At 39.9% G+C, this 13,955-nt stretch overlaps 1 protein-coding gene and 1 long non-coding RNA gene across 3 annotated transcripts in view; one reads left to right on the forward strand and one right to left on the reverse strand.

Annotated features, from left to right (window-relative positions):
• DGCR2 (DiGeorge syndrome critical region gene 2) overlaps positions 1-13,955 on the reverse strand; it is a 52,310-nt gene that overhangs the window by 11,057 nt on the left and 27,298 nt on the right. For both annotated transcript variants that reach the window (XM_068910972.1, XM_068910971.1), the window contains 4 exons: positions 8,721-8,846; positions 6,233-6,443; positions 5,196-5,272; positions 2,078-2,254 (listed from right to left, as the gene is read on the reverse strand). In XM_068910972.1, coding sequence (XP_068767073.1) covers positions 2,078-2,254; positions 5,196-5,272; positions 6,233-6,443; positions 8,721-8,846 — 591 coding nt within the window. The remainder of the gene's footprint in view (positions 1-2,077; positions 2,255-5,195; positions 5,273-6,232; positions 6,444-8,720; positions 8,847-13,955) is intronic.
• On the forward strand, positions 4-3,744 carry LOC138061366 (uncharacterized). Its single transcript, XR_011135029.1, has 2 exons — positions 4-737; positions 2,549-3,744. It is a non-coding gene; the product is annotated as an uncharacterized lncRNA (long non-coding RNA).

The raw sequence follows: 13,955 nt of genomic DNA on the forward strand, positions 1-13,955 counted from the left end.
GAACAGAAATGTGAATCAATACCCAAGTGTCTATGTGCCTGCCAGATAAGAGGTCCGGTTTGATCTGTAATCTGATTTGTAGATATAAGCAGAAGATTAATGTATAAGTGTGACATTTAACCAAAGAAACTTTCAAAAGGGATCTCAAAGGAGTGGGGAAGATAAATCATCCCTGCATGTGTCCAGACTATCTGTTTAATACTTGAAACTGACCAAGTAAGTTTAAGTATTTAATGGAAGTGACAATGGTTTCAGGCATTCGTTCCAAGACACAGAGACTAACATAGCAAAGTAAGCAGTCTGAGAAGGATATGCTTCACTATCATGCCTGCTACAGCTCCTTCCTGTCTGGGGAGGCTGGGTCTTCTCTGTACCAGATCTGAAAGATTTTCTTAGTAGATCAGGCCTAAGAAGGGAAGACAGGCAGTAGTACTTCCTGCTGCCACAGGCACATCTTGGTCTCTGCCCATTGTAGGAAACCTAGACACCTGCTCATCATCCTTTCCTCCCCACAGACCTAAAGGGAGGCTCAAAGCCCCAGAATCAAACAGAGAATGGAGACAGCGCTCGGACCCGCAGCCAGCCTGGAGCATCTGCTCAGGGAGGGCTGACTGCCCTCTCTGCCTTAAGCACAGGCCAGCTGGGAGGACACACAGGAGTCACAAGAAAATTCAGGTTGGAAGGGACCTCATGAGGTCTCTAGCTCAATCTCCTGCTCAAGCATGGTCAGCTATAAGGTAAGACCAGGTTGCTCAGGGCTTTATCTAACGCGGTCATGAAAACCTCCAAGGATGGAGGGTGCACAACCTTTTTGGGAACCTGTTTCACTGCTTGGTCAATGGTGAAACAGTTTTTTCTGACATCTAGCCGAACCTCTCGTTTCAACTTACGCCTGTTGTCTCTTGTCTCCTGCCATGCACCACTGTTAAGGAGCCTGACTCCATCTTCTTGATAACCTCCTGACAGGCTGCTATTAGGTCTCCTCGAAGCCTTCCCTTCTCCAGGCTGAAGAAACCCCAGTTCTCTCAGGCCCTCCTCACAGGGCAGGTGCTCCAGCCCTCTTCACCATCTTGCTGGCTACCCACTGAACTCATTCCAATTGGTCCATGTCTTTCTTGTGTGTGTGGAAACTGGATGCAGTGTTCTTCTGCTCGACTTACACATTTTATCTTTTTTCCCCCTCATCCTCTGGTTAAGATTGTTTGGCAGAGCTACTGCCTTCCTTACACTGTCCTAAGATGATGATTAAAAATTGTCATATTTTGACTAAACGCGTGGCCTTCAACACTAGATTCCAAGAGTTTCTTTTATATCAAGGCAGACAAGGCGACATCATTTCTTCCTAATTTTCAACCTTGTGGTGGCAAAAACAGGCAGAGAGAAGCTGAATTTTCCTGCCTTCCCATTCTGTAAGTTTTTTTTCCGTTTTAAAAAGAGAAAGCAAGCAGGAAATACTTTAAGAACCATAGTAAAAGTGCAACACCATATATATTTACTTTCTCCTTTTTGCAGAGGAGTATCAGCTGTATCAGAGATCTTAAATGTTATCTGAAAATACTAAGGAGTGTTTCCCCCTCTAGTGATACAAAGCTTTTTGAAGTAAGGAAAAGCAGGACACAGAACGAGCGTGCTTTTTTTCCCTTTAACTGGGAAGCTACAGTTGCCTTTCTTTTTCCCATGGTTTGAACTATTGGCTGGAAAGAATTTAATAGAAGTTGCTATATTCAAAATGAACCAGAAATAATTGTTCCCTCATTTTCATGTGAGGTTAATAGTTTAAAAATAATGTTTACTAATAAGCCTAAAAAAAAAGAAAAAAGAAACCTCATTTTGGGGCTGATACGCTTGCTTAACAAAGAGCGGCACTCTTTCATTTTTAAGTGAAAATCTGTACTACAGTTGGCAACCGACCATATGGTGTTGCTATTTAACTCAGGAAAGACTTCTGCATTTCCCCTCCCCCCCTTTCTTTATTCTCTGGGCAAAAGGAAGAAAGGATAACGAACAGATTTCCCTGTATTTGTTATGTGCATAGTTAAACAGGCAACACAGTAACACTGAACTAAAACCAACTTACTTCTTTTGCAGAGGAACGAGGATTTCTCATAGCAGTTTTCAGCATACCAGCTGTGTAAACCATGGTGCCGAAGGGTAGGAAAATGGAAACACTGAAGCTGAGCACAAAGAACGTTTTCATTTTCAGACATAGCCGTACCAAAGATAGGGTCAGGGGGCAGAAATACTTCTGAAGAGCCTAGAACAAGATGCATTAAGTATAAGCATTAAGTATAAGCAGCCTGCGGGTATGCAAAGCTTTAGAAAGGCTCTGTAATGTCACTTACTTCATGCACACCAACTCTGCTATAAGGCTACTGTCCTCTAGCTTTAGCTTCCATTAGCAACATTCCTCCGGGGGAAGGCAAACAGCAGGGAGGGAAGGGATGAGTCACTGAAAACAGTAGCTTCTTCTCTCTAAGTACTGCACAATTTTGTCATTCTGCAACTGTAGGAGTAATGTTTTGATATCTCTGCAAACACTTCTTTCCAGAGGCCTGTGGGGCTCACCTGCCAATTTCTATGGACCCCTTCAATCGACACCCAGCACAGATATGCTAGCAGAGGAAAACGGAGCAGTGACCAGCAAACCTGAGTGTCTGGCCAAATGCTGGTGGAGCACAAGACCATCAGGATCTCCTCCCTCATATTCCAAGCACCTGCTAGTGCTCCTAAAGATGCTTGCACATGTTCATCAAGCCTGGGCAATGGACTGCAGAGCTGCATTTCCATGCCTCATGTTGCTCCTTCAGAGTGCAGTGCAGAACAGTGATAAACAGTCTGAAACCTGTGCTGCTTAGTTCAGACCTGAGAACAAGGCTGCACTGCCATTTCCGCTCCGGCAGTGGTGGTATGTACCGTGTGTCCTTCCAACTCACATAGCTGTTAAAAATTTGTATTGTGATGGGCTCCATATAGTCAGGCCTGAGCAGCCAGTTATTTTTCCCATGGTAGAGGTTAGTTTATGAACATAGACCCACACAAAAGCAAAAATAAATCACTTGTGTACACAACAACCTTGTATGCTTAGATTTCCTACCAGTTTTTTCCCCCCCTTTTACTAAAAGGGGAATAATTTCCTACAATCGAGGTTTACTTTTGTATTGGCAACTTCTTTAAAACTTGTGCTTTTTAGCAACATACAAAAGTGACATCCAGTTTGGTATCTCATACTGCAAGAAGTGTCAAGGGCATCTTGTAACTTTACAAGTGTTGCTTCTGATCAGTGTCTGGCTTCACTGTTAATCAGCTGGTACTCCAAGCTGCAGAGGACTTGAAATTAATGAGAGACCAAGAGACAGCAAACTAGCCTATTTGAGATGGCTACAGACATCTACTTTTCAAACTTGACTTAAACAGCTCCTGCATTTAGCATATAAAGCAGTCTTCTCACATGATGGACCTCTCAAGCAACGTTAGGTCAGGTTTTTGGGTTGTTTTGGTATTGAAATGGCATGCTACTATCATTTTTGAGGGCTCACCTTCTACAGTTTGAAATAATGGATTAAAATTTTCAGCTGTAGGACCCTAAATCACTTTTCAAATAGATACAAGCAGTTTAGAGTCTGCTCCACTATAAGTCAATGAAACTTAAGTAAAATCTTTCAGAAGCTTCTGAAGTGCTACTAGGAACATTGTTTCATTTAGGTATCTGTTCATTAAATAAATTCTTGCAAGCAAAAGATTCTATGGCATTGAGAAGGCTGAAGTTTATATAACGCATCAAAATAAATATTCAATTTGTATGGTATAAAGCAATACCCTGACTTGCTACAATTTACGCCTTCACTGTTGTAAACACTGACAGCAGATGGCAGTGCAATCAACTTCCCAAAGAGCACAGAAAGCTCCTCTTCAGAAGAAGCTTTCCTCGGGCTTCTAGACTAAACCTATCTGCAGATAAATAGTTTTGTCCAAGCCAGGTATCACCAACCCTTATCAGGAAAAGTTGCCATTTCCTTTCTCCTCTTCCCCCCGCTGCCAAAAAACGTGTCTTAGGTGCTTTACTTTAAGGAACTGAATGAAAATGCTACTGCCTCCACAAGACGCAGCGGTTTTCTCCGAATATTCAATCAAATTTTTCTACTTCAGTGGCAGAAGAAATCAACACTTTTGTGCATGTCAGCACAGTAAAATCAGCAATGTCACTGGGAATCTTAGCTGAGTTCTACCAAACGCCTCATGTACCAAGAGAAGTATTTTTCAAGACCTAAACCGTTTAGCAAAATCCTGCTCGTTAATTATGTAGATATACATAATGGACAGTTTTCCTCACAGATTTCCCGTTCCTGAAAGCTGTTCATGAACAGAGAGCAACTTGGATTAGCTTTCAAATGCTACAATGGAATTCACAGTGTCGAAACTTAAAGAAAGGCCTTGTTTTAAACTTTCTATGATGCTAAACTGGTGCAGCATTTAGACATGTAAGAGTGTATACAATGACTTTGAGATTGACTAGTCACTCAACTGAATTAGTTTAAAAAAAATGCATAAAAAAGGATCTTTGTGTTTTCAGCAGAGGGAGCTGCTTGTTCTGTAATTGCATAAGCTGAGCCAGCAGTGCCTACCAGATTAATGTTTGGTTCTTTATATAAATCGAAATGTTTTAATCTGGGAAGTAGGCTTTTTTCTTGGTTTAAGTAAATTACCTGAAATATTTTAAAGTGAAACAATTTCCAGGTAATTATTCAAAATTCAAGTTTTCTTTTTTTTTTTAATCACATAGAAAGCTCCCAAAACACAAAAAAAAGCCAAAACAACCCAAATATCCCCTCCTAGTGTATTCAAATACTAATACTAGGAATCAGCAGTAAAACCAGACATTAACCACATAAAATGAGAAGCTTCTGAGTGGTTTCCTTTTCTCAGCTAAATCAAAGGGAAATCCCAAATAAACGGCAAAGCACTCACTGTTCCTACAAGCACTTACTGTGAACAACTATGAAATTTCCGACACTTGAAAATGAAGCATGTGCATAATGTATTAAACTCTTCCATTTTAATACTGTAAAGCAAAGCAGTTCCCCTTATCTATTTCAGCATCATCACTGAAAGAAGCAATGTTCTTCTAACAGATAATATGCAAGCTTTAAGATATTTTTCATGGGACAGTTAACTAAGTAATAATTTCAGAGGCCTACCTTTATAGGCTACTTCCCAGTGACCTTCTAGAGAGTGATTTCGATTGGTGATGACATACTGATATCCAACCCAGAACCTATAATAAAAATATTTAAGGATTCTAAAGACACAAAACAAAACAATAGTAACACAATTAAAAACTAATTATATAGAACCTTACAATTTCTACTTAAAACTAGCTTTTAAAACACTCTGATGATCTTTTCCTTAACGTTTCAGCCCATACATTGGAAATGTAGAAAGAGAAACTACAACTGAGCAATAAAGGAGAACACCTCATAGTTTGTCATGTCTGACATATCGGTATGACCTTTATTTCCACATATAAGTGGCACCTTATTCTGCTGTTATGGTAGCACTTCAGTATCTTGAGCCCAAAACCACACAAAAGCATCCAGTAGCCAAATATTTTATAAACATGCACAATTTGTGTCAGACTGCTCAGGATCAAACCATCTAAATCTCCAGAGACAGAGATAAACAATTATTGGACTACTGCTGGTGGATCACCAGCATGGCAGCACATAAGACTGAACAAGAAACCCACAGGCTAAAAAAGGAACTACATTTGCTGTGAACTAACAGTATAAAACATTTAGTCACCAAAACATAGTTCTTACAATTCAGAATGGCTCTTTATTTCTTATGTCAAGTTTGCAGTCTTTGTCAGAACTACTGGTACTTAATGGAAATGGAAACAAAAACGTTGTTGAAAAGCTTAAAGGAACATTATTTCCACACAAAGCAGATGCAGCAATATGTCATTGTAAAATTCATCTTCACTGTTGCTCTTCAAGAACACTAGTACCTCGCCTGAAAACAAAAAGACTAGGCCAAGTTGTAGCCTACTTGTTAATGCTGATTAAAGCTAAAACTCTGACCGTCACTGCCATCAACCAGCATGCTCCTGCAGGGTTATTAACCCAAAGTCAATTTTAGTTTTAGATTTTCTAAGCAAACTGAACTACCAGCATTTACAGCACACAGAAACCATTCTCCCCTAAAACACAGCCTCTGTCCTTTCCTTCCCACTCACCTACGTTGGTCCTTCCTTCCAAATGCTTTTTCTTCCAAGTCCCACTCCTGTGCCAGAATAAACCTTAGCTCCTGGTCTGCAGTGAAGGTGGCAAGGGATCCATTCACCCGCTGACATGTCTGCACAGCGTCCCAGTAGTTCTCCCCATTTAAATAGACTCTATAACAGCTGGCCGTGCCCTCATAGTGGTGCCATCCTGTTGGGCACTTTCCTAGGAAACATGAAGAATAGAAGGGAAACCATTCCCCCCAAATTAGGATCCTCACTCAAGGGAAGGCCTTCTCATCAGTTTATGACACCTTAATAGGTAATGACTTGGATAATGTATACACAACAAGCCCTGTATATACTTTACCTCACTAGGAGATGCATGCATTACAGATCATAGAAGGTTTACTTAATTAATGCTGTTGTTAAAGGAAAACTTGAAATTTGTAAAATGCATTTCAAAAGAGGCAACTCCAAGTGATGTTTCACTGCATTGTGACAGCATTTAAAGTCTTAATTAAGACTGATGATCTACTGTGGAAGATACTTCCCTGTCCACCTTTATAAATTTGATCAGTTGGATCAATCTAAGTCGAAGCAAGCAGCTAGAAGCAGGAAGCAAAAACCAGAGGTGGGCAATTTAATGCTCCTGTTTTTCTACCAGGTAGTTAGCCCAACTTCTTTTACAAACAGTCTCAGCAGTATTCACATCCTCCTGCTCTCACAGTCAATCGTTAGATACAATGGGGGTTCTGGGACAACGGTTGTTTTGAAAAACATCACTGCAGAGCGGATCTTCAGGAAACATACGAAGGAAAAGAAGGTGATGTGATGAACTGCTCTCTCTCAATTAACTCAATTAAGCAAATATGCAACAAAAAGCCTTGAGACTTTTCTGGATGAAACAGACCTGCAGGCTTTGATGACTGGCATTCTTGGAGGTGATGGGTAACGGAATAACAGAGACAGATAGGCTGATGAAACTTAAAACAGACAAGAAATATGATTTTAGCACCTGCATTTGCAATATTCATTTTGCACAACACCTAAGAAAGGTACTAAATTCACATACTTTTAAGTTTGTTGCAAGCATTCAAAAGAGGTCCTGCTCACAAGCCTAAGGACTTTCTTCCCTTCAGAAACAGTGATCTTTATCATCAAATAATGACACACAAACTTAGATTTGAAGCCCTTTAATTAAGCATATTTCTTCATTCTCCATTTATATTTAAAGAGCAATGGGAGCTTTTAAAATCTACTGTTCACATCCCTGTAAGATGGGACAGAATACAGTATCAGTCAATTAGATTGTAGAGCATTTTAGTTATTTCCACATCAATTTCTAAATTGCTTTATTGCCTTCTACAAATCTGTTTACCAGAACAGGTTAGATACCGCAATCCATGACAAATCAAGATACCTATTTTAATAACAGTCTCTTCCCTAAAATCAATGAAGGGAAGAAATTAGATTTTGCTAATCACTTGTCTCTTTCAAAATGATCACCACCTGGCAAAGCAGTCATTCCCAACTTCACTGCTTCCATGTGGTCTTCTCCGCATATCCTCTTCTTGGCCTGCCCACACCACCCCCTGCAACTAATCAGGGCTCTCTTGCCTTCCCAAATCACTGGACGATCCCTGGAGCACACAGGGACTGAGATAAGAGCGAGAAGGCACCGGACAATAAGATGTTCTTGGACCTGAAGAGATTCAGAGGCAGCAGTCACTAGGAACCACGACAAGAGGGAGGATAGCTGCAAGTTATTTGTAAGTATTAAGATAACGCTGCCACCAGGGTGCAGGCAGCGGGGCTAGCAGTACTGCAGGGGAAGAGACTTCCTGAGTGATCGATGGAAGTGACAGAGAAACCCGGTGAGAGCTACACACTTCTTTGATAGTCTTTTTCTTCAGAGAAGCAAGAAATGAAGAATTCTCCCGACTTTCCCACTCCCAAAAGAATGTTTTTTCCCTTAAAAAGAGCACAGAACTCAGAACATCAGACATGTACTTAAATTTCAGCTAATGACAGTAAGCTGATTTCTGCAAGATCATCTTCAAAATGATTTCTATTAAAAGCAATCAATTCTGTTCCCCCCTCCCCTTTCCAGGAAAACAAACCTGCATCCAAGCTCACATCTAGTGACAAAAGGGCTAGATTATGACCCCTGCTTGAAGGCTAAAATCAACACTTAATTTATTGTAATTACAGAAAACTAGGCCCATAGTTTGTAACAGAAAATTGCAACTCCTGTTTCACAAAAACATGATTACTAGGGAGAAGGGGTCTGTGCATCAGCCTGCTACATAAATTATGCAATATAGCAGGACATATATAAATGAAGTGTGCAACAACCTTAAAAAGCACCACACGCAAATAAAATCTCCCCACCCCCCAACAAAGGCAAAAATCTGTTAATTTTTCCTCGAAAGAAAAAGTAGTTTAAATTAGTAAATTAATTAGTAGGGAGATGGGCCAGATTTCCCGGTCTGCAACTTACTGCTAAATCGGACAGGCTGTGCTACATTGACAGTGTGAAAGCGGGTCGTCTCTCCTCCTCTTCCTCGATTATGCCTAGAGTCCACATTTTCCTTCCCATGGTAAGTTCGCTGGTCCCCTGTCAAGCCTAGGGATAAGAAGAAACATTCAGTACACGTGCAAGATGCAAGCAGACACAGATCTCATTTTACTAAGCTTTTCCTGGGTTTTAATTCAAGAGAAAAATACGATAAACAACGCAGGTAGGTAAAAAAAAGAACGGTAAATCCCTCCAACGACAGCTTGGCCATCTTATGCAGTATATAACAAAAACGCATGCAGTTGAAGAGAGTCAACAACAAGAGAGCCATTAAACAAGTCTTGCAAATTAAGCTAAATATTTTGGCAGATTTTCAACTGCAGTTGTGCACAGATCTTGACACCTGTCATTTCAGTTGCTGCAGCAAATGCATCATTCCCAGTGCATTTTATCTGTTCTTGTTTACAGAACTACCCACTCTCTCCAGCTGCTTAGTTTCTCAACTGTACGTGCAAGTATCTAAGACAACTCCTTCAACATATTTTCCAACACGTTCTCTGAGATCTAGGACAAAACTGAAACTAGAAAAATCTATCTTCAGCCAGAAGGAAACCGCTTTTCAATTACTCTCAAGCTTCTACAAGAAATGTTAGCTCATTATTTCTGGAGAAAAAAAAATTTTTCCTCTCTTTTAAACATACCCTAATTTAACCGTCAGGTCTTCCAAACAGGTATATGTGATAAACTATCAGATTCAAGAACTTACGAAGATGTAATTTCAGACAAGATGCTGGGAGGTCTCACATGCCTACCAGGAGTAAATAAGGAGCACACAAGTTCAGGTGCAGACACTACAGGAATGACCTTAGCCAGCAAAACTAACGTTCCTAAGTAGGAAGGCTGGATTGCTGGTGGAGAGAGACCTTTGAGAAAGAGGTGAACACAAAGATAGATTAATCTGGAAACAAGGGATTAACCCTAAAAAGAGAAAGATGAGGAACCCAGGAACGCAGGCATTAGAAGCGTCTGCTAGTACATTATTTAATACTACAAGATGTTACTTAAGCTAATATAGTTTAACCAGTGCAAAGAGCTATGCAGACATTTGTTTCTCTTTAAAAAAAAAAAAAGCTTATTTTGCTTTAAAGCTGATTAGCTTATTTACCCTAGCTAAACCAAATAAGCCAGTCATGGACCAGCTACATAGTCTTTTTCAGTAGGTTTAACGCTATCTGTTTAAACTCTATTCCAAATTATATCAATACAACTTTCTCCTTTCTGACTATCCTTAAAAAGCAAGAGGTCCACAGCAATTTCACCATAATTCAAACCCAGCGTTGGAGGCTACTTGATATATTAGCCTGGGAGGAAAGACCTCCTTGTCTCACCATCAAACAATTGCACTCTTTGGAATGCAGTCTTAGCAGGGATGGGCAAAAAAACACTAGCTGGAGCCTAAGAGCAGCAGACTAGTTTTGCCTTCATCTGGCTCTAGCATACTGACTTTGCCCTGGGTTAATGGGATAAACAGGGGATATTTAATTATCACATTATCCCAGGAGTTGCATGTCTGTAGAGATCACCCTTTAAGAAATGGCATAATACACTCACATGGCCTTACAGGAATAAAGTATTCAGTATTAGAATATCTACTTCATCACAAGCAAGATGTTTGTGTCTAGAAATTCAGTTCCTATATGTTTCAAAGGCCACAAAATGGCAAAATTATTCGACAAAGAAGATCACTGGTTATTTGCAGCACTTTAAAAGGCCAATCTATTTTTTCTTTTACAGTTTGACTGTTGTTAACCCTAATGGTTCAGTAGCAGTATTTATGCTACAATCTTCAGAGTGATAACTAAGACATTAAAAATAGCCAAACTTTAATTATATTAAGACTTTTTAAAAAATAATATTAATTAATGTAGAACGCTTTACCAAAGACAAACTGAGGTCAGCATGGGAAGCTCTGTTTTTCCATGAAATTAAATGGTAACATCTAAAACTAAAGAACCAGTAAGAACTGAACGCAAAAGAATTACTTGCCTCTCCGAAGTCTGCAGAGCAGATGCAACGCCATATGGCTGTCCCTCCAAGGCTAAACAGAACGCCCACAAGTACTTAACAATTTAACTCCCCCAGGAATAAAACAGAAGTTCATAGGTTTTAATACGCAAGGTTAAGAAAGGGTTACTTGGGATAACATGTTAAATTGCCAGAATTTATCCCAGATGCTAAGAAATATAATTGTTTAGAGCAAAGTGAGTTATCAGTCATCACCCAGGACGCAGGACGTTCATTCCCTCCACAAGATTTGCTTATATAATGTACCAGTGTCAGCAGATCTGCACCAGCAACCCAACAGAACTTGAGAGCCATCTCAAGTAAGTTATCCTTTAGGCCCAACATTGTCAGTTGCTTAATGAATTGGAGCCCTTTAAATATAAAATTGCTTCTGTTTGTACTGAATTTTCTGTCTCTGCGTAAAGAGAAGATGACAAGCTTTTCCGGGGCAAAAAAAAAAAAAAAAAAGAATATGCTAAGCAAGCCTGTAAATCACCTGATTGCAGTAAAAAGCAGCTGTATATTCTGGTGGCAAAGGTAAAATAGGGATTATTTTTCTATTGTACTATTTCAATACCCTGCAGAAGATTTTTCGGCATACTTTGCTTCCTTTATAAAATCTTTTATCTTTAAAAAGAAATGAATAGTGCCATGGACTAAGCTTTAAGACATCAACCTAGTCCAGAAGTTCACCATCTAACCACCCTGGAGTGTTTCAGAAAGGAAAACCTTAGTTTTGGTGTGCACCTTAGTGCTGGGTGCACACTTAATATTCTGAAAGCTATCACTTTTGGGAAGATGAGTTGTTTTCAAAAACTTTTATTATCTAGATATTACAACCACAAGCAATAACAGCAGAAGAAGTATCTTTACTAGCCAAGACAGTTCTATGTCCTCTTTGACTCCATACAATTATGCCAGATAAGGATTTTGTTTGTTAGTAGGTGGGGGAAGTGGAAAAAAATCAGCTCAAGGACAGATTTGTGGGGTACAAAATTTCTTCCCGTCTCCCCTGCCCCAATCCACATCATGGTAGACTTGAACATCCTCCAATCTGTTTCCAAATGGAAAAAAAATCAGAATTGGTATTCTTCTAGCTCCTTCCAAATTACAAATAGTTGCTATCTAATTCACTCTAGTATGATTACAGTCTGAGTAATAGTGCTACACATCATTAAGTTGCCCAACACTTCTGATTATGTGACTGTACTTTCAGTTGTTCAAAACTTCAAATTCCTTATTCAGAAGTGAAAGTTTACCATGATGGATGGCTCCTACTATATTTATATTGGCAATCGTTTTCAGATTTAAATCAAAACAGTTCAACTATTTTTCAGAACAAAAACGAAGAGACTGGAAGGCGGAGAAGTTTTGCCCACGCTACTAACTACGATTCTGTAGCAAGTGCTGTGGCTTCCAAATGCAAAAGAAAGCCTTGAAATCCAGCAGAACATTTTTTGCTCCATGTGTATAGTTATGCTTTTCCTGTTGGGGGCAGAGGGAAAAGGAAGGGAACAACACGCAGTTGAGTTCATCCGAAATAAACAGGAGTTTGCCCATAATTCTTTCCAGCCTCTGTGGATGAAATCCCCCACAGTCCTTCACTGTACACGCCCATAGAAATCCCTCTGCATCATGTGCCCACAGGGTCACAGCACTGCTTTCTTTGCATTTTACATCTCATTTGCAGAAGCCAAGCACACAAGGAGAGCAGAAAGCTCCTTTTTCGTACCCTCAGTGCCTCCTTCATTCAGACCAAGTAAAAGGAAACAAAAACACAAATGGAACGTGAGCTGAGAGCGGCGACCAAACAAAGCCAGAGCCGGCAGCAGCCGAGACAGGAACAGGCTGAACATACGCTTGCTGAGAAGCGCTGCATGGGGGGACAAACGCGATGGTGAATGGAAAACAGTGTTTAGAGGAGCTGGAAGAGAAATTGCAATCTGCCATGCATCCTGAAGTCTGCTTTCCACCAAATAAGGGGCAGACCGAAGAGACTGTCAGGATCTTAAATTAATACGAAGAAGCCCTTGTAGGGTCAGGACTCCTCTGGGTAGGAATGTTGAGATTAGGACAGCTGAACTGGTGTCCAGAGTTACGGTGTCCCAGTAGACAAGTCACTTAAGCCCAACACTTCACAAAGTCAGATGTTAAGATATTAAGGTCAGATGTCAGATATTAAGTCTTGCCTTTTTGCAGAACTGCTGAGATACTACACCTGTCACTGAATTCAACAGGAACTATGCTGAAGTATAGGACATGCTATCTAACATGGAGCACTTGGAGTAGTCAAACCTCCTGCAAACCTCAGGTTGAATACTCAAAGCATAACACTTGACCTCAAATCTTTGCATTGCCATCTCTGTAAAGTGGGAATACTAAAGCATCTCTCCACTGAAATGGCCTCAAAATAAAACTGTTTGTGAAGTAAGGTCGTGCAATACCTTATTTGTTCTAAGATTTAGTTTGTTCCTGTTTAAACATACAAATTCTCAAAATTTGCATGTGAAAGCTGCTTTGCTCCCTAAGACATTTCAGTGGCCTAGTTTAAAAAAAAAAAAAAAGTCCAATACAGGAGTTTTGCTATGTCAACTATGGTGGGAGGAGGAATACAGTCATCTCAAAATGAACTCAAATACTTTTAAATACACCTCCAGTAGCGGATGGTCTTCTCCCATTTTTCCCATTCTTTTATACAAAGAATATTGAATAAGGCTGATCCAGAATTTTTGTAAATAAAATCTTACAGGGCTGATGTTATTTCAATGTAGTATCAAGCAACAGCTAACTCAAATTATATGCCATGCAAATTCACTGTTTTCACAAAATTAAGAAGAATGACTCTAAGAGATCCAAGTTCCCGTTAGCTGCTAGTAATTTGTACAGTGTTATTCAGAGCAAGACCAGAGTACAAGACAGACAAATCTTATGAGGGTAGACTGCAGATCGTGGAAGTTCTTTTCTCTTATAACTACACAGACAGGAAACGTGAGGCTCATTGTCTAATGTATTACCTACCAAAAGCTTGGGAAGCATTTAATTCAATCTGGTAATTTAAGAGGTGAGGGAACTTCAGGATTATATCAATTTTTGCGCCTAAAGACTTATAAATACAGTTCACATGTCCCCAGAAAGGGGCGATTCTTCTCAGAT

This window comes from Struthio camelus, chromosome 17 (assembly GCF_040807025.1).
Source record: "Struthio camelus isolate bStrCam1 chromosome 17, bStrCam1.hap1, whole genome shotgun sequence".
Taxonomy (NCBI): domain Eukaryota; kingdom Metazoa; phylum Chordata; class Aves; order Struthioniformes; family Struthionidae; genus Struthio; species Struthio camelus.